The sequence below is a fragment of the Rhineura floridana genome, chromosome 10 (genome assembly GCF_030035675.1).
Source record: "Rhineura floridana isolate rRhiFlo1 chromosome 10, rRhiFlo1.hap2, whole genome shotgun sequence".
Lineage (NCBI taxonomy): Eukaryota > Metazoa > Chordata > Lepidosauria > Squamata > Rhineuridae > Rhineura > Rhineura floridana.
Genome location: NC_084489.1, coordinates 67,766,289 through 67,793,145, shown reverse-complemented (window position 1 = coordinate 67,793,145; position 26,857 = coordinate 67,766,289). Strand labels below are relative to the sequence as shown.

Below are 26,857 nucleotides of genomic sequence, written 5' to 3'. Positions count from 1 at the left end.
GTTAAAAATCCATGATCGAATTGAAAGTTGCATAGACAGGACCATTTTGAAATTGGTATATTTATCTAGTTATTCAAATGCTCACCTTCTTGATAATAACATTGGGCTGCGGTAGCCAATGTTACTCATACCCAAAGAAGGCCCACTGAAATTAATGGGTATGACTAATATAACTCCATTAATTTCAATGGGTCTACTCTTAGAGCTTAGTTAGATACAACTCATTATCTCTCCAAAGTTTCAAAATGCAAATGTGATTAGTGGAATCCCACCCCTTCTTTCTTACAGTGGATGTGTACAATAAAAAACAAGCTCTGTGGGCTGAAATAGACAAATGGTATTGCACGGAGTTGTACCCGACTGCTTGTTCATATGGAGTATTAATGATTCCAGCCGAGAACAAGATGTGGCCAAGAAACGCAGCTGTTGGCTACTCTCACAGGCCAGATTTGTTTTAATTACAGAATACCATGTACCTCTATGTTTGTTAAGAGTCATATGGAGATTTTGCTATATATCACCCATCAACTCTTAATTCAAACAGCTTGTTAGGCAGCTAGTGCTGCTGTTTGCTGATTTTCTTTATACTTCTGGCAAACCGAAATTCTACAAATTGGTGTGTTTTTTCCAAGCAAAGCAGGAGCAGTCTTATACAAAAGCACTTCTGGTTCCATTGACTCAAGGCAGCAGCTTGCTCACTAATTTCTTCTCAGATGCCAACATAGAATGCTTAGCCAGGAGAGAAGATGTGTGCCTGGGGCTTCTTAGGATTGCTCTACATATAATGGAACAATCTGGAATATTGCGAACCAGCAAGCTTGTACTAACTTGAATTGGCATTTGCCAACAATATATTTGCCTTGTCACATGGCCATCTTTTAAACTGCCTAACTGGGTATTTTAGACATCTGCTGCTTTCATTTTTTTTAAAAAAAATCTACACTAAAATCACAAATGGCAGTTGTAAATTAGCATCAATTAATTTAAATAGTGCATTCAAATAGGATTTAAGAGCAATGTGGACAGTTACTTGAGTTCCTACAGAATGTATGAATTCTTTGACGGTATCCATACTAGTGCAAATCAACACCCTAGAAACATATTTAGCTAACTTGAATTCCTCAGTGTGGCACACTTGATACACATCTATTCTGAAGTGCAGAGTGATTTTAACATTAGCGTGCCATACTTTTCAAGGCTAAGAGGATCCATCTTTAAGCCAACTGTGCCATGTGCAACTCATGTTGATTTTTTTTTTTACTGTATATCCAGCCTTTCTCCCTTTTACTTTGTGGCTTGCTTCTCTTTCTGTCTTTGTTATTTCTTAAAAATTGAATGTGATGCAACCTACCAGTCCATCCCCTCAAATCTGGTGCAGTATGCCATGATTTCACTATCAGAGGAATGCTGCTTGTGTAGGATTGCCTTGCATTACCTCATTCCTGATGAAAGGGGATTGAATTGTTGCACTATCATTCTTCCGAGTTGAGGCTAAAGCATAATCAATCATGGCAGCAAGACAATACTTCAGATATGAGTCACTCAACACTGCCTTGAGATTCATGGGAGCTTCTTTTCCCTTTTGTTTTAATTTGGGATAAGTTGTTTTAAAAGGTTGAATTATGTCTTTATTTGTTTATTTATTATTTAATTTATATCCCGCCCTTCCTCCCAGCAGGAGCCCAGGGTGGCAAAAAAAAGCAGTAAAAACACTTTAAAACATCATAAAAACAGACCTTAAAATACATTAAAACAAAACAACTTTAGGCATTGACCTTCTTAATTCTATCTTGTTGAGAAAGAGTTATTAATTTGAGAGTTGTTGATGGTCAAGTTGGGCATTTTCTTCAAGCAAGGAAAGAATCTGACATATTTTGAAACTATTTCTGAAAACCCTAAAAATCTATATGTTCTGTTGAAAGAAATGTGGGAGTCTTTTTATTAATATTTCAGAATACATTGAAAATTAATAAACTATTTCATGTAAGCCTATTGGGCAGAACTAGAAAAAAGCTGAAAACAAGATATGATCTCATCCTGACCAAAATAAGCTACATAATACCAGACTTCCCTTGATTTACAAAGAGCTTCTTTTGAAGCTTATTTTGTATTTAGTTGGCTGTAGGCCATATTTGTTTCTCTGTCATTTCCAAATTTTTTCATTTAAATGCTGCCATCTTGTGGGCCAATTAAAAACCATGCAAAAAAACTTTGCTTTATTTATTTATAATCATTCAGTAGCCCCTACAATATATTATGTTTTGCAAAATGAAAAAATAAGTAAGCACTCAAAAGACCTTACCATCTCAAATAAGAGTCAGAAAGATGAGGAATAGCTAACTATATTATTTTCATTTGAGAATCCTTCTGCTTGAGTTTAAAAAAATCATATTGCATATATTTCAGGGACGTAGCTCAGTGGCAGAGTGTCTGCTTTGCATGCTGAAAGTCTCAGATTCAGTCCCTGGTATCTTCAAGTAGAACTGGGAATGTCCCATATCTGAAACCCTGGAAGGCCACTGCCAGTCAGCGTAGACAGTACAGAGCTTTGTTAGACCAATGGTCTGACTTGGTAAGGCAATGTTCCACAAATGTAGATCAACACCTCAGACCAGCTGTAGTTTTGCATAGTTCCTTAAAAGAGCTATGCCAAATTGACAAGGACCATTTTTCAGCAGTTTCACCATTTCAAAATTGACTTTTTTGTTTTGGCCAGATAATTATGTGTGAATACTTGCCAAGACTATATACATCCAGATATGCAAGTAATACAAGTCATATAAGCTCTCTGCAGGCATTACAATAAGGAGTGAAGTAAACATGTGAAGGGGCAGCAGAGATGAGCATGCTAGCTCCACCCCCCTGTCGAGCTGTTCCAGTCACCCTCCAACTTGTGAATGGTGACTGTCTTCAGCAAGAAATCTTTTATACTTATGAAGGCTCCCTGCACATTTTAGAACCCTAATTTTCCAGGGTTCTAAAACACACAGGGGTCTCTACAAGTACAGAAGTCTCTGTCCACAAGTTGGAGGATGACCGAAACATCACAACAGGGTGGTGGTGCTAGCAATCTCGTCCCTGCTGTCGGCCTCACATATTTACCTGATGACTTACTATACTTCCTGTCTGAAAATGGCAAAAGACAACATCTGTGTTTGGATGCCCATCTGGATGTAAATCCAGAATATGGATGCACATCATCTCGCTTCCATACATGGATCTCCTTATCTGGATTGAGGTGCAAAAAAGTATAATGAAATTGAATCATAAATCATTCCTCTAACACTGGGAATAGTCTTTCTGGAAGATGAGGAAACTCTTGAAGCACATGCTCAGGAAACAGATGAAGGAAACAGATTATTTAAATGCAGAACAGGAATTCATGCACTGTGGGTACCTTTCTGTAGTTGCAAGGTACAGATAGCATATGAAATCCATCAGGAAATTCTCCTAACAGCGTTTTCACATGTGGAGCATTCTCTGTTATTGGGAGGAAACTGGGCAAGCTAGCCCCTTACACAGATCTCTCTATGAACAATGAAGTCTCCACCGCCAGACTGAGACAACAGAATGCATTGGAGAAGCACATTACATTTTTTAAAACACTGAGAGCCTTCCATGTAGACAGTATGTGCTCAACTCTAATTTACAGTTATAGAATCATAGGATCATAGAGTTGGAAGGGGCCTATAAGGCCATCGAGTCCAATCCGCTTTTAACATCCTTTCTTGTCCATTTGTGAATTCATTTTTATGAACATTGGCACATCCAGTAATGGTATGAGTCCTACCAACACCAAAAAGTAAATATCACTTTTATGAGATATTCACATCTAGTTTTAGGAACACAAGTATCTGCTTTATACCATGTCACCCTGTTTGCCCATCTAGCCCAATATTGTCTACTCTGACTGGCAGTGGGCTCTCCAGGGTCAAAGGAGCCTTTCCCATCTCTTGCTTTCTGACCCATTTAACTGGAGATGCCAGGGATTGTGCCTGGACTTTTCTGCATGTGCTCTACCACTGAGCTCTGGTCCCGCCCTCAGCGTCATATCTCAAAGTCAGCTTCAAGCAGACACGCAAAGCTGACACAGTATGCTACTTTGCACTTCTGCACTGCTTTCTGCATAAATACACAGCACGGTACATGGCATTGCTAGTGTGCTTAACAAGTAGCAGAAACAGATATTCAGAAACAGATCCGTCACTGATGGTTTCACTCATAAGGAAGGAGAACGAGATGTTTCCTTCACTTATTGTAATCCATGATCTGAATAAACAGGGCCTGCTCAGCTGAGCTAACCTCAGTTGTAAATGAGGGCATATTTTCTTTTAAAACACAAAGTGTTTCTGTCAGATCTTGAAGTAGTTACACAGGACTAAATGCAATGGTTGCATGCAAAAGAAGAGCAAATGAACTATTTAAGGTAGGATAAATTATGAGTGGCAGTATGGCTCAGTTCAGATGTAATGCCAAACCACAGTTTAGTGCTATGTGAATGAGGCTAGAATGAGTCTTACGCTGTGTATACACACTGTATCTTTAAAGCACATTGAAAGCACCCCCAAAGAATCCTGGGAACTGTAGTTTATCCCCCACAGAGCTACAATTCCCAGCACCCTTAACAAACTACAGTTCCCAGGATTCTTTGGGGGAGGGATGTGCTTTATGCTTTAAAGGTATAGTGTGTATGCAGCCTCAGAGTCTTTTATTTCCTCTTCCGACTCCTCCCTTCCTTCACATGCTGGCATTCCCTCCAGGATTGCTGGAAACACCCATCATTCTCAGACATGTGCCAAAGACCCGGCACGCTGGCAGAGCCAACTGGAAGTGATTCTCACTTATGTCCCTGGTCATAAATTTACCAAGTAGTCGTAACTGGCAGTTGAGAATCCACCATTTTCATGTTCCCACCACAGTTACTGAGAATGATGCTAGATTGGGACATTGTCTGAACATCAAAATAACAGGCAGCTCACAGATGGCCACTGCAGACTGTGGCCATGATACTGTTCCTCACAGCCCACAACTGTCTGCCAGTGGAGGACAGAAAGGGTGTCAGAGGGGACCCACTTTTGGAGGTCACTTTGCCATGATATCCTCACATCTGGCACAAGCCTTTTTGTCTCCCTTCCTTTCCTGGTTTGTGTCAAACCATTGTTTGCAGTTACATCTAAACCAGCAAACTATGGTTTGTGTTTCCCCTCCATCTAGTGTTGTAAATCAGGGTTTGAGCCACATTCCAAGCTTGCTCACATAGCATTAACACAATAGTTTGGTATTATATCTGAACCAAGCCAAACCATGATCTTCTAGTCATTATCAGCAAATTGTGCAAGTGTTAGACAAATGGTATCCAGCAATGAGAGTAGGCTTTTTTGAAAAGAAATGTAAGAGAAAAATGTTTTGTTATTAACTTACCAGTATAAATCTTTTTTTCCTCCTCCCCTCTCTCTCTCTCCCATCCCTCACTCCATCGCTGAAGAACTCCCAGCATATGGTTTCAACTGTGGTTTTGGCTACAGTTCTCAGAAGACAATCTGTCGTTGGGAGCATGATGGCCAACTGGACTTGAGGTGGGCAGTGCTCACCAGCAAAACAGGGCCCATTCAAGACCACACAGGTAAAGTAGGGTTCACAGCTGAACTAGCAGTGGTGAGAGAAAGGGACCATTGCCTTTAAAAGCAAAAGATTTGCCACGGTGTAGTGTTTTATGTTACAGAATTTCACACTGACAAAAAAAGAACTGTGCTCTTTTAAATGCCTTCCTAGAATTATGGTTAGATTGAAGTGAATGAGTTACATCTATCCCAGAGCCTTTTGTCTCCTATACTTCTTCCAAGAATGCCTAAATCAAGCTACTTTTAAAGATATATTTAGGAGTCCTTTTGCCTGATGGGCTTCGCATCTCAAGCAGTCTCATGATTGCTTCCTAATGCCACCTCCAAAATGTAAGCAGGGGGCATTTTGTGACCTGCGTTTCTCACAGTTATTGTTCCCCTTTTCATTTATGCAGATAAGTCAAATGTACTGGCAATGACCCCCCCCATCTCCACTTTTTGCAGCCCTCCCCTTTACTTAATGAGAATGACAAGGAAATTAGACAAAATTGGGCTCCTTAAATTTAGAGACACTTTCAATTGAATCTTAAGTATTCAAGTACATTTCATTTTAAGGGGTAGGAGGAAAAAGAACTTAAAATACTTTGATTATAAATGGCACTGTACAAATAAATGGTATCAAATTAAGCAAAAGGCAGTTAGCTGAAATGAAGGCTGTAATAATGGGGAAAAATTGATGCAAAGTAAAACGAAATGACTCAGTAAGATCTGACACTGAAGGAAGGTTAAAAGCCATGTTTGCCATGGTCTGACAAAATCTAAAAGGCATGCATAAGTTGAGCTCTAATTAAGACAAAGAAGGGAGAGTTCCTGACCTGGAGCTGCAATAATATTCTTGAAATGAAAAATATTTGAACTTTGCCATCAGTGTCTGGAGGCAAGCACAACTTGTCCTCTCATTGAAAGGTTGTGGAAAAAAATGATACTTGTTAAATGAGGTTTTGTTATCACCAGGCTTTAGTTTCAGGTGCCTTTTACATTCCAAAAGCTATAATCTGGAAACATTTTCACAGGAACATCATAAGTCTGATTTCTTCTTTTCTGCAAAACACTCTTAACAATCCTCATACTTGTTATTCCAGTTTGAAAAGGGGGCAAATCCACTGCTGTTCCAGTACCATGCCACTCACCACAGCTGCTTTCTGCATTTCACATAGAAAAGTGAGATATAAATATATCAAAATACATTGAAAAGTAATAAATTAATTGCAGAAGCACTGCAGGGAATTATATCAGAATTCCAAGCAGGTACGCTGACTGGCACAAGTGTTTGGGATCAGGGTACAAAATTTCTTGAATTCCTTTGGAAAAGTCATGTTTCATGCTTATCATCCGTCTTACTTTCATTAAGTATAACTGGGCCAAAATGTGCATGAACAAGTTTCTAAGGTTGTCACTTTATTTTATTTGTTTGTTTCATTTATATCCTGTTTCCTCCAATAATCCTAAGGCAGCATACAGAGTTCTCCCTCACCCCATTTTATCCACACAACAACCCTATGAGGTAGGCTAGGCTAAGAGTTTTTCACTCACCCAAGGTCACCCAGTGAGCTTCATGGCTGAGGGGGGGGTATGTGAACCACGGTCTCCTAGGTCCTAGTCTGACACTCTAACCACAACACCACACAGAATCTCTTTTAACAACCTGGAAATATACCAGATAGCTGTGCTTCCTCCCACTGATCCCTTCTCTAGCCCCGTCTGTCTTTCTCCCTCACCTGCTGTAGCAAGCAGGAATCTATTGTTTGGCAGAGCAAATGAGGGAGAAGGCAGGCAGTTATACTGAGGATAAAAAAGGTAACAGGAAACATGGCTGTCGTATATCTACTGTGTTGAAGGATTCAAAGGTATGCATTTATTGTATGGATTGCAACATGGCAAACTTACAGCAGCTTCAGCGGTGCCCCCCAGCCCCTCCCATCCCGACAAACAGGAGAGGGACAGGTGTAGAAAAGAAGTAACATGTCCGTTGGCATGCAGCAGTTGGAGAAACACAATCAAAACATTTGGGAAGAGAACAGCATGTTCATGGGGAATTGCACTTTTGAATGTGCTCACTTTCTCTGAAAGTGAGCACATCGGGGAGAAAGGTTTGCCTTTTTTTTCAGTTGCAGAAAAATTTTAAACATTGGGGTGGGATTCAAATATGTAATTCTTCTGTAAACATCCAGAGGTGGTACTTCACTGAGAAGACTGTACCACGTGCGTTTGAATGAATTGTCAGAATTGATTCTAGGTTGCTATTTTCAAGAAGATGCACCACATACATTCCTTGAATCACTTGGGTGCCTTGGCAGAAAGGTGGTATATAAATGCAATAAATACATAAATATATCTTTATTGGGACTCATTTTACTACATAAACTCTTTCGCTTATATGACCCCCTTTCATGGGGCCATGGTCCCTCTATCTTAACCTTCCCTTTCTTGCACAGTATCCCAGACTCTTTCCTTTCTGCCTACATCAGTTTTCCTAAAACCTGTTGCCCTCCAGGTGTTTTGGGCTACAATTTACATCATCCTTGGCCATCGTCCATATTGGCTGGGGGTTGATGGGAGTTGTAGTCAAAAACATCTGGAGGGCAACAGTTTGGGGGAACATATCACCTGAATGATCCAATGCCGCATATTCTATTTTATGGGACAGGAATTAGATTTATTTATTTCTGTCATTGACCAACTCAGTGTGTTAGGAATGTTCATGAATGGAAAATCTTGACTTACTAGAATGAGGCCAGAGGAGAGTGCACAAGATGACCTTCAAGACTTTTCCAGACTTACAACTTCCGTTGCAAATCTTTAGGAAAGGCCAGATTAGTTTTGGAATGCTTGATGTTTATCAGGCTTAAGGGAACCAAAAGCAGGCCATTATTTCTAATGCAGTATTTTTGTCACAGCAGGAGATGGCAATTTCATTTACTCACAAGCTGATGAAAACCAGAAAGGCAAAATTGCACGGCTCATCAGCCCCATCGTCAACCCACAGAACTCTGCGCTCTGCATGACTTTCTGGTATCATATGGCGGGGGACCATGTTGGCACACTAAGAATCAAACTACGGTACCAGACAAATAAGGAGTATGATCCGGTCTTGTGGATGCTAAGTGGAAATCAGGGAAACTGCTGGAAAGAAGGGCGGGTCTTTCTACGTAAATGTGCAAAACATTATCAGGTAGGCAAAGGAATATAGGCACAAAAGGCCCATATCTCTGTGGTAGAGCACATGGTTTGATGTAACTAGCCCTCCTCTTCCCCCATCTATACCTTCACCCACCACCATATCTTTCCCTACCTACCATCATGTGATGGACTAGATGTGGGCCAATAAACTGAGGCTGAATCCTGAAAAGACAGGTGTTATGTGTCCAGAGTTTTCATGCCCTGGACCTGGGAAGATGGCCTTTTCTGGGTGGGGTTGCTGTTTCCTTGAAGGAGCAGATCCACAGCTTGATCCAACACGATCACTGGAGGTTTAGGTGGCGTCAGTGGCTAGGAGTGCCTTTTTCTAGCTCCAGCTGGTTCACCAGCTTCAGCCCTTTTGGACAGAGAAGACTTGGCCACAGTGCACCATACTCTGGTAACTTCCAGACTGGATTATTGCAATGTGCTCTGGTAGTATAGTGGCAAATTCATAAATGCAGGGTCCCTTCATGTTAGTCATAGCCGCACCCCTCCCCCTTTTCTGTTGCAGGGTTGAGAATGAGATCCTAGATGTCGCTAGGAGCCAATAAGCATGAAAGGGGAGAGTGTTAGCTACTGAGAAGGCTCTTCTCAGTGGCTGACTCATCTGCTTTCACTCTGAAACGTCAAGGAAGCATGTTAGAAGATTCTTCTCAGTGGCTAATACATTCCTATTTTATGCTGATTGGCTCACAGGATACTGGAGACATAGGGACTCTGCTAGGACCCTGCTCCCAAAAAGTAAAGTGTCTAAGACCCTGAGACCCTGGATGACTACACCCTCAATGTGCTCTACTTGGGCCTGCCCTTGAAGACAACTCATACTTCAACTGCTCCAAAATGCAGCAAGCCAGATTACTGGCTGAGATTCCCTTTAGAACTCATATAACCCGTTTTAAAACAGTTGCTTTGGTTGCCAGTATGCTTCCGAGCCCAGTACAAGGTGCTCACGTTAGTGTTTAAAGCCCTAAACGACTTAGGTCACAAATATCTGAAAGAGCACCTCCTTCCCTACAAACCCTCTCGGGTGTTGAGATCAGCAACTGCTAGTGATAGGTGGGGCTAAAAGCAAACATGTGAATGTTACCTACCAGGCTGCTTTTACACATATTCACATTCCCCTCTCAATTGGTCATCCAGGCATGCAAGAAGCATTATCAGAGTTCAAGGATACATTCTAGCCAGACAAAAGCACCAAAAGATAATACAAAGTAGGGCTGGTGAGGGGTGTAGCCTGGGGAGAGGGTGTGTGGCTGAGGAGGAGGTATAATCTGGGAGTGTCCTGAAGTCTACATAGAGAGGCCAGAAGACCTACATTTGGCATCTGGACTTCAAGTTCCCTATTCCTGAAAGACTCTCTCAGCATAAGACCTTGAAAAGCCATTGCAGTCAGAGCAGACACTATTGGTCTACACCAGCCTTTCCCAACTAGTGGGCCACCAGATGTTGTTGGACCACAATTCCCATCTTTCCTGACCATTGGGAATGCTGGCTGAGGCTGATGGGAGTTGTGGTCCAACAACATCTGGTGCCCCACTAGTTGGGAAAGGCTGGTCTAGATGGACCAATGGTCTGACTCAGTATACAGCAGGTTCAGTCTTCAGAAAGCCAGGACTAAGCACCTACTTGCTTTTGTGCACTGCTCAATAATGAGCATTCAAACTTCGCAATCTGTATCCTTGTGGTGGACCCAAAGGAGTCTATACTGCAGATGAGTACAATTGTTGGGTTAAAACCTTTTTTAATGTCACATTGTTCCTTCTGGAACAATAATTATTTCTCGTTCTAGCTTTTAAAATTTATTTGCTTTAAAATTTTATGTGACCATCTTTCAGCCATGCTTCCCTAGTCTAAAACAGAATAAAAAGACAAAAGGTACAATCCAAATAAAAGGACAATACAAAACCACAGCAGTAGCAGTAGCTACATATCAGATTAATGTTTAAAAGTGGGAGTTTTTTTTTTTTATCCTGGCACTGAAAAATAGCAATGTTTGCACCAGGCAAGCCTCGCTGGAGAAGGAATTCTATGATGGGCACCACCACAGAGAAGGCTATCTTTGCTGCCACCATCCATTTTGCCTCAGGTAGCAGAGGAGCCCGGAAGGGAGCCTCAGAGGAGGCAGGGGTGTAATGAAAATTCTCCAGCATTTTATTGCAAATTTCTCTTAATAAACATATTTTTATGTAGTTGTGACTAATATACACATATTTGCAAGCAATTTCTCCTAATATAATGTCTTTTAGATGCTTTTTTCACTAATATATTCCTTTTTATTCACACTTTCCCCTAATACATTCATTTTTGTAAACCCTATTTGGTTGGAGAGCTACTTGCAAAATTCGAATAATTGTGAATTTCAAAGGATGGATGTGTTTTGGTTCTCATATTGTTTCGGACACTGTGAAGTTGAAAGATTCAGCTTTAAATTTGAACTGAATCAAATTCCTCCCCCATTCCTACAATGTACCCTTCAATAACATACTTGCCTACAAACTGATTAAGAATTCTGCTTCTGCCATTACCTCTAAACCAGTAAACCAGAAAAAAATGCTGTTTAATTTTACCAGGTGATGGTGGAAGGAGAAATAGGAAAAGGATCTGGAGGAATTGCAGTTGATGACATTTACTTTGACAACCACATAGCCCAGGAGGAATGCCAAAGTAAGTATAATCTGCCAGGAGCTACTATATCTCTCATGCTGAACACTACTAATTCTGGTAATGACAGCTTTAATAGATACAGGATCCTGTCCTTTTATAGTTAATAATTTGTTTTTCATTACTTTCCTGACACTAGTGTCAGTGCAGTTTATCTGGATGGGACAGAGTTGCAGTGAAGTTGGAGCTATGAGTACACACCAGCAGAGGCATCCATGTACCTCCAACCTTGCCATCTCCCTGCCCCAGCCCAGCCCCATCTAGGTAAATTGCAACAACCCCAGTGTCAGGAGGGTGGCTCCACCCCAATACAGTGGCCAGAACTGGTAATAAGTAGTTATGTAATGTGCTAGAAGTGTATCAAAACCACAGGTAGATGTGATGGAAGCAGATCCATGGCTTTAAGTAGAGGTCATGTTGAAAACAATAGATGGGAAGATTATTTCATGCAGAAATGTAGCAGATGGGAAGGAAATTCTCGTTTCCACCAGGACCCCAACCCATTCCCTCCCATCACTTTCCAGCTCCAAGACTAGAAATAAGCCTGGTTGAGAGGAAAATGGCCTCAGGGAAAGGGATACAGGAGGGAACTAGTTGGCAAGTGAAGGGTTTAGTACACCCTCCCACCTGTTACTTTTCCACTTGAAATCATTACTAGTTTATAGTTATTTTTTAAGACTCCAGTCTGCCACTGTCAAATCTAGTTAAGTCCTTATATAGGTGATATTAAGAATTTGTCACAATAACCACTCACATGAAGAAGCTAAAGGTAAAGGTGTCCCCGCACTTGTAGTGTGAGTCGTTTCCGACTCTTAGGGTTACGTCTTGCAACGTTTACTAGGCAGACCGTATATATGGGGTGGGATTGCCAGTTTCTTCCCCGGCCTTTCTTTACCCCCCAGCATATGCCGGGTACTCATTTTTCCGACCACGGATGGATGGAAGGCTGAGTGGACCTTGACCCCTTTTACCGGAGATTCGACTTCCTCCTTCCATTGGAATTGAACTCCGGCCGTGAGCAGAGTTTCGGCTGCGTTACCGCCGCGTACCACTCTGCGCCACGGAGGATCTTCCATGAAGAAGCTAGTTATTTATAAAAGATCCATAGTGAAATAGAACTGTCAAATATTTTGCTCCATAGCAGTCTAGAAGCTGACTCCCCATTTAACTTCACATACTCCTGGTTATTTAGGTGGGCTGTTCCCAGGCGGGATCCTAGTCAAAGAATATATATCTTACAATTCAAACCACAAATCTGAAATTCCTTAGTTGCACTCTCCAGCTAGCAGAACTCTTTTTTGAGGCTGTTTTTGTACGATTAAGTGTTTTACAGCACTGGCTCTAAGATTATAAATACAGTGAATGAAACATGCTAATTTTGCCTACTGATTTTCATTTTCCAGAGACAGAACTCCCCTGCTGATAACTCTCAAACTGTGCCAAGTTGGGATGGAGGCAGAATTTTTTTAAAACCTTCTTTTCTTTCTTTGCTAATTTTGGGAGACCAGGGTAATGAACAGCTCTGTCAAGCTGACATAATCATGCTCTAAGACAGGAAGAAAATCCTCAATACCATTATTGCCAGCATGATAGCCAATCAGTATTTGCCACCCTAATAATCAATGTCAATTCTCTTTCCTTTTCTAGAGTCAAACGATGCAGGGAGCAAAAGAGCCAAAGTGGAGCCAGATATTAATCAAACAGGTACAGTATTAAAAAAAAGTTTGTACTGCCATGTGGACCTTGGCATCATGTTAATTGATGTTAAACTGCATTATAGTAAGATTTATTCTATATACATGTGCAGGCATTGTTTAAATTTTTACACATGTTTTTGAAACATATAAAATCTCCTTAAAAGATGCTAAGCCTGTAGACAGACGGTAGCAGACAATAGTTGCTGTTGTTGTTTTTCAGGATGTGGCAGGTGGTGTGACAGAAGTATCATTACCAGTAGCATGCACAGGGCTTTGTTTTGTTTTTTAACAGAATTGTCATGTTCCAAACACTGTCTGAGGAAATTAACAGCATCATGAGCAGAGTACATTATACAGAGACGCAAAACAACAACTTGTTTTCCTTGCACTTGACACAAGGGTTGATCCTGATAGATTCAGGTAAACCGTGTTACTCTGCAGCAGCCCCAGAGAACAACACTGGCATCTGTCTGAAGGATTGTTTTGCAGTTTACACAAAAACTACACAACAACTAGCACTGATGGCTGGTACTTGTTGGGACTGGTGGGGCAAAAGGTAGGGTGCCCAACAGTAGGTGGAACCAGAGCCAATGACAGACAGAGCCAACTAATTTTAGTTGTGCCACAATCTTCCTCCCTGCTGAGTTCTACAAGAGGCAACACTGATGCTAAGGAGGAGGAAGCTGACAAACAGTGCCACCCCCTTTAGTAAGAAGGGAGGCGGGTGGCAGTTGGCTGAGGTTCAGACTGTGGTTGGTGAGGCAGTGCCTCATTTGCCCTAATGGGCGAGCTGGCACTAAGAACTAGTAGGTTCTTCATAGAATTAGACAAATTCATGGAGGATGAGGCTATCGATGGCTTCTTGCCATCGCTGTTGGATATGATAGCACACAAAGAATTCAGTCTGGGTCCTGGGCTTAGCCCTTTATTCTGAAGCCCTCCAACGAGTGGAAGCTGGGAGAGACCAAGATTTTATTCCACTGTAAGCTGTAGACCTCTCTGCCAGTGCACATGTATGTGTAGGGAAAGAAATCAGCCTGTTGGTTTAACCAGCCACCAAATGTGGTATAACCTAGAAAAAGATGCTCAGACATAGAAGCCGAATTAAGAAACCAGAGGTCATGGTGTCTGTTTCTTTTCTTTTTAAGCAGTAGAACAATGTCTCAAAAATACTCAGGCTTTCAGTTAGACAGCCATATAGTATATCAAATTCCAGCTGTTGTCACTAAACATGCATCATCCACATCCTCACACAAGTTGATGTACCTCCTCATCTTTCTTTCTTTCTTTCTTTCTTTCTTTCTTTCTTTCTTTCTTTCTTTCTTTCTTTCTTTCTTTCTTTCTTTCTTCATTTACACATTCTTAGAGATGCCACAGTCACATCATCACTGCCACACTTTGTTCCATTGCAGGGTTTATGCCTGATTATCGTGAAAATGGGGAGTCTTTCAACAATAACATCTCTAGGAAGCCAGGCAATGTGCTGAAGACTCTTGATCCCATTCTAATCACCATCATAGCCATGAGTGCATTAGGGGTGCTTTTGGGGGCCATCTGCGGCGTTATTCTGTACTGCGCCTGTTGGCACAATGGAATGTCAGATAGGAACTTATCTGCACTGGAGAACTACAATTTCGAACTTGTGGATGGTGTAAAATTGAAAAAAGACAAACTGAACGCACAGAATACTTACTCAGAGGCATGAAGACAGAGGAGCAGCTAAAGAAGTTTTGGAGAATGGAGATGGAAGAACATGTAACTAGCTTATGCTGGGGAACTGTGGATCTTCTTTTACTGTACAGGCTGGAAACTGTGTTCAGGACGCTGAGCCAAGCTTTTCTCAGGAGCTTCAGTGAGTGTAACAGATATCCTAAAACATGGACAATAATCTGTGTTAAACAATCTGAATCATGTACAGTCTACTTCTGTTTCTGTTTTAATTTGAAATAATCAAATGCTGGTGTTGAGACCAAGTATGATTGACTTAAGAGGGGGTGTTTTTGTTTGTTTGTTTGTTTCCCCCCCCTCTTGATTTGTTTTCTTCCTTTCTTCTTTCCTGACCCAACAATTTTTGATGAGTAAGTTTTATTTTTTACTGTGCAAAAATCCGAGATGCTGTCACAAAGTGTATGTTGGTGGGGGGTCCTTTGGATGGGCATTCTGTCTGTAGCTTGGTGCCCAGAAAGAAGGGGGTGGAATTGAAGTAACAGCAACTTGGTGGATTCCTGAACCTGTATTTGTGTATAATTGCTTGTGTTGTGCATAGGCAAAGAAGGGTTAGGGTGTTTTTGAAAAAAAAAAGTACTGTAGCATCAGTACTGGTATAGTGTGTCAGCTCTGTTTACCAAGCAATACAGTCAGAATTTTATTGATGTTTCTCAATGTTGTGCTAACTTTGTGCTTGTGAATTCCATACGAGAAATGCGTGCCATCACCCAGAAACAACCGGCGAACCAAGTGTACTGCCTATAACTGTAAGAAAAACAAAGCAAAAGTCCTTGGCACTGGCTAGTGTGTGTCCTCTCAAGTGCCTTTTTGTTTGTACTGCTTCTCATTGTGTTAACATTAACTCCAGCTTTGTCTCTCTCCAGTTATGTCCTTGCCCTTATTACTTACCCTAGGGCTCACTGACTAACAAGAAAGTATATTTTACTGTGAGTACATCTTGGGAAGGGCTAAGGAAACTGGACAACCTGGTGGCTTGATTCTTCCACTTTCCTGTATTTAAATTTCATGTCTTTGGACCATTTTTGTACAAAGCTGCAATACCTTCCCCCTTTTCTTCCTCCTTTTATCGTTCTTTCATATAGAATGTATTTTCAAATATAAGCGATCTCTCTCTCTCTCTTACTCTCTCTCTCTTTGTCTTTGAGTAAGTTGTTGCATAAGCATTTGCCATTGTCAAGGAAAGCAAATGCAGCTTTAATTTGCTGGTAATGGCAGAAAGGATTTTATTAGACGTTTGTGTCATGTTTTGTTTTAATTGTTAAAGTAAGGGAAATTTCTTACGTTTACCCTCCAAAGTTGAACTTTGGGTTTTCTTGTTAATTGCATAAAGTGACAGTATCTTTTTTTTTCCTTTAGTAAGCCATGAAAAAAGTACAAGGCATTCATATTAATAGACAGCAGTGAAGAGTTTTTGTTACAGAGTAAAAAGGATTCTTGCCATCTCTTAGCCCTGCTGTCCAATTTAAGGGTGATCATCTTTGTGGAGGACTCGTTCGTGCTACTTAAGCTTATTACACTGATGCTGCTACATATAGATGGTGCTATGTTGGCTTGGTCAACAACTCATTTGCTTAACAAAATCAATACATAAAATACTAATCCTAAACCAGGATAAAATAATGGTAGAATGAATACCCATAACATTCTAACGGGAAGAATATACCAAGCCAGATTCTACCACATGGATGAATTTGTCTCCGATGGCTCTTCTGTTGGCTAATCCAGAGCACTGTGTATACACATTTTTGCAGTTCCCCTCTTTTTCTTTTTCAGGAGCACCTGACAATATTGAAAAGAATGTCTACACACACAAAATTGACCACTGATGCAGTGTCTTTAGAAATTACATTATTTGCCAAACTGGCATGAAGAACACTCTGTTGATAGGGATGGTCCTTCCTCTGGGAGTGACAGGCAAGATCTTTACCAATCTTCTACCTCTATCTCCAGGGGAAGGAGTCATCCCTCTCACCAGACTGACCCTGTCTGTGGGTTGGCCAGGACATGGGTATGGTTTGCTCTGCACCTCTTCCAATCTGTTTTTGCTAACCAATGGTGTAGTGAGTCCTCCTCTCCAGTGTGTTAGGTGGCATGTGTGTGTGGGTTCCCTTTCCCTAGATTGGCTCCTGACTTCCCTGGAGGTCACTTATCCATTTTCCTTTTCCCCATCCGTTGTCTGGGTTTAGGGGGGGAGAGGGAGTGGGTGTTCATTTTGTGAGGGGAGAGAGCTCTTTTTTGTTTCCAAGGCTGTCTCTGGGACCCTGCTGAGATCAGAGGTGGGGGTGGATGTTTGCCCTCTCTCCTGCTGCCACTTTCAGTTCAGACAGACTTTTTGGCAGGAACGCCATTTTGAGTAGCTAGGTGTAATATTTTTGGCAGGAGCGCTATCTTGGTTTACTGTGTCTTTTTTGGATGCCCAGTTTGGGGATCTTGCTGCCCAGTTTGGGGTACATTTGGGGTGCCATGGGAAGCAAGATTTCAGTGTGTAGTTTCAAAGGGTGGCACATGCTTTTATGTTGTGTTTTCTCCCCCACCCAGGTAGTGAATTTTCCTGGCAGCAGCAGGTAGTTCCCACCAAAAGATGCAGCAGGTGGGTTGGTCTGCACTTCTGTGTCTTCCTCCTCCTCATCTCATCCTCACTCTATTCTTCCCCCCTCCGGCAAAGGACCGAGGATCTGGAGGTCCAGCCTGCCATCTGGTGGGTGGCCACTGCTTCTCCTGGGAAGGCAGTGATGGACCTTATCTGGGGGAGATGTTCCCTCAGTCCTGGAGCATTCACTCCAGGAGGGAGGAAAGGGTGCTCTCTCTGATGAGAAGTTGGAGGTGGTCACCCTGCCACAGCACCTTTTTCCTTCTGAAGTATTTTAGACACTTTTGACAACGATACGCAGAGTGCTGCAGCTCCCAGATAATGATCTGTCGGCTGTCAGTACCAAGGCTTCTCCAGCTCCAGAGACTACGAAGGCTTTGCCTTCTGCTGCTGCCATGGTGCTATTCCACTTTGGCATCTATCGTTATCATTCCCTCAGAACGAGAAGATGGTCAGAAAGAACCCTGAGAGAAATGTGTTGAGAGGGGCCTTCAGCACAATTTTGAGGTGGATACGATGGCCTTCAGGGCTGCAGCAACTTCCTTCCTTTTTGCATGAGCACCTTGTATGTGGGCAGAGGAATTGGGGTTCAAAGATGATGTCCCTGCACTCCACAAGGATATGTTGAAAAAGATTTCACATGCCTCAGCCTTCACTGGATGTGCTCCAATTTTCCTCCAGATGAATGACAGCCACCATGGTCAGAAGGAACATGTGACTTAGACAGTGAGAAATGGACCAGGCATCCCAGCAAAAATTGGTCAGCCTCCCATTTGGGGGCTCTCAACTTTTGGGGGGACCACTGGAAAAGCATTTGTATGAAACAAAGAGCAAGAAGAAGGTGCTCCCTTCCATTTGAAAAGGATGAATGGAAGAGGTGCCAAAGTGATTCCTTTCATAATCACAAAAACTAATTGAAACCCTGAGGCTGCAGAAACTCCAAAGTCTGCTGTGAATCCAGGTCGGGAGTGGGAACAGCTTGCCTCTAAACAGGCAACTGGCTCCTCCTCCTCTTCCTCCAAGTTCTGCAAAGGTGCTGAGAAGCGCACCTCCACTTAACATGACCAGAAGTCTGGATCAGGTTCTGGTGGGGGCTCTGCTTCTGCACTTTGTGGACAAATGGCAGAGCATCACCTTGGATAGGTGGGTACTGGACACCATCACAGCCGCCTACTTCCTGGAATTCTCCCAGACTCCACACAGCAAGTTCCTCCCATCCCCAAGGTCTCAGAAACTGAACAAGCACCAGAACTACAGGAAGGCCATTGCCCATGATTGCCATTTATGCAACAGATCTGGTACCCACCTCAAGGGTAAGCAGCCTCCAGCGGACATGTTGGCATACCTAACGAGGGAAGCTGTTGCCTCAGCTGCATACTGAGGTGCATTCCCAATCATTGATATCCATAGGGCAGCTACCTGGGCCTCTGGGCACACCTTCACAAAGCATTCTCATGTGGATGTGTTATCTTCTGATGTTGCATTCAGCAGGAGGGTGTTGCAAAGGGTCATCCCCAATTAGGCATGTCAGAGAGGAAACCCACCCTTGGATAAGATCGCTCTGTTACATCCCTATCAACAGAGTATCCTCCACTCCAGTCTGGCAAAAGTGGACATTTTACTTATAGTGAATTGCTGTTTGCAGCCTGGAGTGGAAACACACGACCCACCTCTCACTTCCTCTGCGTAGTAGGAGCTGTGCTGTGTAGTTTACCACTGAGTTGGGGTGGACTGTAACTGAGTTGTTGCTGAGTCTTAGTTTGGCCGGTTGTTTTCAGTTTTTCTTCTTGGGTTGTTCTCCCCTTATATGTTTGGGGTAGTTTGTATGTGTGACGTTGAGGAGTTGTCTCACTCAGCCAGTTGGTCTGGTGAGAGGGGTGACTCCTCCCTCTGGATAGGAGGAAGATTGGTAAGGATCCTGCCTGTCACTCCCAGAGGGAGGATCATCCCTATCAACAGTATCCAATTCGCAGTAAGTAAAAGTTCTGCTTTTATGAAATAAGGCCTCAATTACACAAGAGGTCAAGTCATCACAAGGTAATTTTGCCTTATCAGTGCTGTGTGTGGCAAATATTTTGTATAAATGCATATTAGCATGATGAGAGCTGGTATTTACTATATCAAAGCAAACCTTAGAAAACTATGCTTTGCTCCAGGAGCTGTAAATATGAGTTATCACCCACACAAGGTTGTATTTCAAGCTCCATAAGAAAAATCAACTTGACAAAATGTAGCATGTGAATCAGATTTTAGATATCCAACCTACACTGAAATTGGCTCACTTTGCTAGTTTATTATCCCAAAGGGAAGAGCAGGCTCAGACAATTTTCAACTGCACTTGTTTCATGTAATATTTAGATGCATTATGTAATTATTGAATCTTCCTTAGGGTTGCTTGTCACATGGACATCTTAAAATCCATGACTTAAATACATGCAAATATCATTTAAGGACAGTGAATTTCATTGCAAATATGTGCAGTTGACAGAACTCCAGAAGCAACAAGTCAAACTCATGTTTTGGCATTGAAGGATTGGTTCGCACATGCAGGTAGACACTGAACATGAAGTTGCCTTCCATCAAGCCAGGCTATTGTTTCATCTAGCCCAGTATTGTCCATACTGATAGGCAGTAGCTCTCCAAGGTGTCAAGTGAAGAAGGGTCTTTCCTAGCTCTGCTATATGAGACACTTTTAAATCTAGGTAAGCTGGGGATTGAATCTGGGACCTTATGCACGCAGAGCATCTGTTCTACACTGAACTACAGCATTTCCTTAGCACTTTATCTCTTCACTTCATTATTCAACTATTGGTGATTCTCAATTCTGTGAACTGACATTGTAGGGTATTGTATTTTGAGCTGATGCTGGATAATATCAAAGTTTTTATCTGTGATGCCTCATTCACACATGAGTAATCACTGGATGTTACTACAAAACAGGTGGTGAACATGCATGTGTGAGCCCATCCCAGTAGAGTACAACCTTTACTCTCATTTGATGCTTGTTTAAGGCACCAAATATTATTCAGTGCAGAACAGAACCCAGAAGTGACAGGTGGACTGTTCCAGAGGATCACTAACATTATTTAAATGATCTTGCATTGATCTTAAGTTGCACATATGAAGAAAGTAATATCACAAGAAGGCCTCAGGAGGCAACATGGAACATATTTGCATGAATACATTCTGCATATCACACATATCTTTCCTCAGTTGGGGGGGGGGGAATCCCATTCTTGGAAGCCCAAATAAACTCATTAAAAAAAATTAGTTTGTTTAAATGGATGTGGGGTTAGCTATTTGTTTTGTTCTACTTGGAACCGAAAAGCTTTTGGCTGCAATCCATCAGACATTGCTACTGTGCATCCTCTATTTGTTTCAATGTGTGCCAGCTCCAGAGAAACAGATGAAGTTGTACAAGAGCAGTGGTTGGTGCATTGCACCCTTTCTTCCTATGGCTTCATCCTAAAACCTGTGGTGCCAGCCAATAAATGCCTGTGGTGGGGAGTATTGGCTGTTGCACCGCTGTGACATCCTGAAATAGAAAAAAAAATACATGAATATTACTTCAGCGTTGGGCAGATATGCCAGCACAGATATTTGGAGTTGGTGAGCCAGAGTGCTAGTCGTATGAAGAGAATAAGGAAACCTGATTGCTGTGGCTGTTTAATGCTAGGGGGGGGAAACCAAGGGATTTGATTTCTTCAAACAGGAATTGAATGAAAACTGCCCTTCAGCAAAGGAAAAATGATACTGAAACTTTAAATGAAAAAGAAAGTATCTTGCACTGATAAATATATTTAAAAATTATATGTTTATAAAGTTTTTAATTTGTAAAGGCAGTGTTAAAAAATGTTCAGTTTATATTGTTTTAGATTGTTTCATAATTTTGAAAGTGTAAAATAACATATTTTTTCTTTATCAAAAAACACCTTATAAAAATCTTCTGTAGTAAAATGAATTCATTTTACTGGTATATTATTACTTCATCTTTTGTACCATCATAAAATGTTGTGCAAATTTTTTTACAGAAATTTTTTATTTTCTATGACAATATGACACTTTTAAATTGTTATTTCAAAATGAACAGTGAAGCCTTAACTTTAAATGATGTTTGTATTCTCGGACACTGAGTAGCATTAAAAAGGGGGGGGGGAGAACACATAGGATTGAATTGTAATTTAAAATTTCCAAACAGTGACTACTACATTCCAAAGAAACAGTTGAATTAAACATTTTCATAAAATACCCCATACCTTCATGCCTTTTATTATGCTTACACCTGAATTGGTTTTGAAAACGGCTTGCCTTTTAAAAACATCTTTTAACAAGCGCAGATGTTAAGATTCTCATCTGTTAGTCTGAAAACTCATTACACACCCTAAAACAAAGTGGCACTGAATTCCACGTTCAAAATCCACTCCTGGAATGCCCCACATCACATTATGAGGACTGGCATCGCGAAGTTTCCCAATGAAATGCAATTAAATTGCAGCCCACTAACCTTGGGTGAGCTTGCCACAGATACCCCAGAAAAGACAGTCTTTGCACTGAAACAGTTTTTTCTGTGCGCAGACAAGCCAATTGCAAAAACTGATTGAATAGGAATAAAACAGACCACTGCCAGGACTTTCCATTTAGTGGCAAGGAGATAATAATTGACACTGGGAAGCTGGCCAGGCAAACAGTCAAGCAAACAAGTAGGCAGGCAGTGTGAGAATGGCTCAAACAGAAAAGCCAAGACAAATCATTCAACGCATTATACAGCCACGAGAGTGGCTGTATACTATAGCCAGCACGGATTTTTCGCATTCCTCAATGTTAAATTGAAAATACCCCCATGCCATTCTGATGCTTCCCATGAGCTCATTTCAAAACAAAACCTCACAAAACTTATAGTCCTGAACTCAGAAACACTTGCTTCACAACCTTCTAAATGTTCATGATGATACACAAAACAGTCAGAGAGAATAGAGTTCAAAGTCTAAAAAGAGAGGAAAAAACCAGACCCCTTTTGGACTCTTTTCTGTCAAAGTTCTCATAATCTGTTGAAATTAATTAAAAATCAGCCATGTTCACAGAGTACCTGTAATCCTATTACTGACCTTGCCCCATACTCTGACCTTCATCTTCTGCAGTTTAAAAGTTAAAAAAAAATGTGTGGCCAATTTTTAATTAATTTAAGAAATTTAGCATTGAAGTCAATAAGTGCTGGCATGCTCAGTAAGAACCAACTGTCAATGTTCTAAAAGCCAGACTCACAGCTGTTTGGCTTGGCTAATCAGGGAGCCACACCCACACCAGATATTTATTCCATTTCAGACAGTCATAGCTTCTCCCAAATAATCCTGGGAAGTGTAGTTTGTGAAGGGTGCTGAGAGGAGACTCCTATTCCCCTGACAGAACACCAGTGGCCAGAGAGGTTTAACAGTCAGCTGCTCTGATTGAAGCTCTGTGAGGGGAACAGGGCATCTCCTAGCAACTCTCAGCACCCTTCACTAACTACACTTCCCAGGATTCTTTGGGAGAAGCCATGACTGTCTAAAGTGGAATAAGATCTGGTGTGGATATGGCCAGAGACAGCTTTGGTTTACATTTGGGTGGGAGGCTACATGTGTCTGCAGTAGAATAAAAAGGTGGGGGAAATGCTGAAAAATGATATTGTTCACAATGTTTTCCTTTTGGAAAGGAATGGGCTTCCCCTCTGCCCAGTGCCCACCCACCCAATCTCCTCCCCTCCCCCTTAGACCCCCTACCCTTCCAGCCCTCCTGCTCCCCTCCCTGCCCCTCCCCCAGGTCAGCTTCACCTATCCTAAACATGATTGCACAGGAGTAAATCCCATTGAACTCAAAAAGCATGCAATGATCAAACCTGCCCTCCCCTCCACTGCCCTCCTATTCCCTCCCTCTTGCCCCTTCCCTCCCCTTCTTTGCCTCCCCCTCTCCTCCCCTTCTTTCCCCTCTGCCTCATTCCCCTCCCCTCCCCCTGGGTCAGTTTTACCTATCCTAACCAAAATAAGCATGCAAATATCAGGTCTCCCTTTCTCCTCCTTCCCCCTCCTCTCTCTTCTTCCTCTCCTCCCTTCTTCTTCCTCCCCTGCCCACTCCCCACTCCCTCCCTCCCCCTTCTCCTCCTCCCCCCATGGTCAGTTTCACCTATCCTAAGCATGATGAAACTCACATTATCATACTATGGAAACATAATGAGAAGACATGATTCACTAGAAAAGACAATAATGCTGGGAAAAACAGAAGGGAGTAGAAAAAGAGGAAGAACAAATGAGATTGATTGATTCCATAAAGGAAGCCACAGACCTGAACTTACAAGAACTGAACAGGGTGGTTTATGACAGATGCTAATGGATGTCACTGATTTATAGGGTTGCCATAAGTCAAAATCAACTTGAAGTCAAGCATGATTGCATGGGAGTAAATCCCACTGAACTCAATAAGCATGCAAATGATCAAACCTCCCCTCCTCCTCCTCCCCTCCCCTTCCTGTCTGCTCCCATCCCCCTCCTCCCCTCCTCCTCTGACCTTCCTCCCCTTCCTTCTCCCCTCCCTAACCCCCATGGTCAGTTTCACCTATCCTAACCATGATTGCAGGGGAGTAAATTCCACTGAACTCAATAAGCATGCAAATAATCTATTCTCAGCAAACTTGCACAGGATCCCATTTCTTACTTCTTGAATTAAAAAGCAGAGAAATTCACTAATAGGCAAAAAAACCCTTGCAGTTTAAGAATGTACCTACGGCCAACAGATATTTCTATCAAACTTTAAAAAGCAGGGAAATTGGGCAGCTATAGTGAATGCACCAGGGGAGCAGGAGACCTCACCTCCTCTCTGAGATATTGTACTACCCTACAAATTTGTCAAAATGCAAACACAATTTGGGTTGGTCTTTCACAGTCCAATCCACTTCCTATGTAGCTTGGAAGAATTTGGTGACATGTGCCTCTGAGTATATGGTGAGTGGTGGCAACACCTGCAATCAGTCCAAAGAACAGAAAGAAGATGTGCTGCGCTGATCTTATTTTAGCAGGGAGGAAACAACAATATTAAGACAGTTGATATAGTTCAGATAGTCACTTTTAATATGTTTGATTTACTTTGCAATTTTAGTGAAGTTTCCTACAGTAAATCATTCTCTTTTGCTTCTGTTTCTGTGAATATGTGAAGTACAGCAACACTTTGCAACACTAAAAAAGCTCCAGAAACAATTGTGGAATAATGGCACTGACTGTTCTGCAGAATAGTTTCCAATGGAAATGAGGAGTGTCTCAGTTTGCACAAGAAAAACAGTGGGAGGTGAAATATATTCTAGGAAAATTCTAGGTGTGCTCTGTGTTTTTAATTGACCATGCCCACCTTTCCTTAAGTGGAGTGTTTTAAGTATAGCAGACTGAACACATGGATCTTGGGCAAGACAAGTTTGTTTTTTCCAACAGCTAGAGTCATTGCTTAAGCAGCAATATTGTAATCAGTCTATTTTTACATCAAACTGCAGTTTCAGAATCAACTGTTAACGCACCCAAAATAGAAATAGAGCATAACCTCCAGTTTGAAACACAAATATTTTCTAGGTTATAATTTTATAGGTTAGATTCTCTGTAGAAACAGTAGTAACACAGAAAAGAAGCAGAAGAACATCAACAAACATACAAAAATATAATTCTCCATCTTTGGAGATGGCAGGTGTTGCCACCACTCACCATATGCTCAGAGGCTCATGTTACCAAATTCTTCTAAGCTACACAGGAAGTAGATTGGACTGTGAAAGACCAACCGAAATTGTGTTTGCATTTTGACAACTTTGTAGGGCAGTACAATATCTCAGAGAGGAGGTCAGGTCTCCTGCTTCCCTGGTGCATTCACTATAGCAGCCCAATTTCCCTGCTTTTCAAAGTTTGATAGAAATATCTGTTGGCTATAGGTACGTTCTTAAACCACAAGGTTTTTTTCCTATTATTGAATAAAGTTATAGGTCCCTATTGGCACCTTGAGTCATTTGCCTCCTACTAAGCTGGTAAGTGCAATAGTGCTCTCTAGCCATCCAGAATGCTGAAATTTAGGAAAGAGACCCACAACAGCAACTCTGTTCCATGACAAGCTACCATAGCTCCTAATGCCAGAATCTCCGGTTCAAGGTACCCTGCACTTAACTGCTGTGTCCAGAAACCTACTCAGTGCCTCACCTTGCTGCATTAACACAAAATTGACTGGGACGTGCCTCAGAGAAGAACTGTGAGGCCATCTTTGTTGAGTCACTCATGCAGATCCTCCTTTCCATTTGGCTTGGGAGTGTTGAGTCTACACACACAAACACCTCCGTTGAGCAACAGCTTAAGGACATCTTCCAGCACAAAACCCAAGCTGTTCCACTGCCCTGTTATCAGGCCTCTAAAGCAGAGGTGGGGAAACTGTTTCCGGTTGAGAGTTGTATTCCTTCTGGGCAACCTTCCTGGGGCCACATGCCAGTGGTGAACAGAATGTGGATTTTGTTGTACCGCAGGCTAGTTTCTACTCACGCTCACACCCATCTCTATCCTCCATCCAGAAAAGCATGAGACATTATCAGAGTTCAAGTACATATTCAAAAGAGGCAAAGACACCCATGGAGGATGCAAAGCTGGGTTGATGAGTAGGGACGGGGGAGAAATTCAATTCAGTTACATTTAAAGCCAAATCTATCAAATTCACACTTTCCAAAACAACATAAGAACTGAAACATAGCCATCCTTCGAAATTCACACTTACCCAAATTTTGTGATGCAGTTCTCCAGGCAAACAATGCGTACCAAAATGCATATTTTGAGGAAATGTGTGCATAAAAATGAATATATTTGTGAAAATAGCACTCAGAAATGCACTTTATCAGGAGAAATGGCTTGCAAAAATGGGTACATTAATCAAAATTGCATACAACACTGTTCATTAGGAGAAATTTGCTGAAGAATTTTCATAAGGATTTTTTTTTAACAAAAAAAATGCAGATTGCTACAGAAATGCAGATTGCTGCATCTGGTTATGCCACTATGAGAACAGGATGCTGGACTAGATGGGCCATTGGCCTTGATCCAACAAGGCTTGTCTTATGTTCTTAATGTGGAAAACTTAATTTAGGATTGGAAAAAAGAGAAACTGGGAGAACCAAAATGGACAGATCCTTCCACCCCTAACTGATGTGGAATGTGGCCTGGGGAAAGGGAGCATGACCTAGGGGGAGTCTTGAGGGCCAGACAGAGAGCTCTGCAGGGCCACATTTGGCCTGAGGTTCCCCATCCCTACTCAAAGGCATCTTGACCCCTTAATCACCTTTCTTCAGGTGGTGCACTGGGTAGAGTATTGGACTAGAACTGACTTCTAATCCCCCACAG

At 41.8% G+C, this 26,857-nt stretch overlaps 1 protein-coding gene across 2 annotated transcripts in view; it reads left to right on the top strand.

The window, feature by feature from the left end:
• Positions 1-21,723, top strand: part of NRP1 (neuropilin 1) — a 214,205-nt gene extending 192,482 nt beyond the window's left edge. For both annotated transcript variants that reach the window (XM_061587883.1, XM_061587882.1), the window contains exons 13-17: positions 5,486-5,623; positions 8,522-8,793; positions 11,372-11,465; positions 13,110-13,166; positions 14,572-21,723. In XM_061587883.1, the coding sequence (XP_061443867.1) occupies positions 5,486-5,623; positions 8,522-8,793; positions 11,372-11,465; positions 13,110-13,166; positions 14,572-14,864 (854 nt within the window). In that variant the 3' untranslated portion in view covers positions 14,865-21,723. The remainder of the gene's footprint in view (positions 1-5,485; positions 5,624-8,521; positions 8,794-11,371; positions 11,466-13,109; positions 13,167-14,571) is intronic.
• The last annotated feature ends 5,134 nt before the right edge of the window (positions 21,724-26,857 follow it).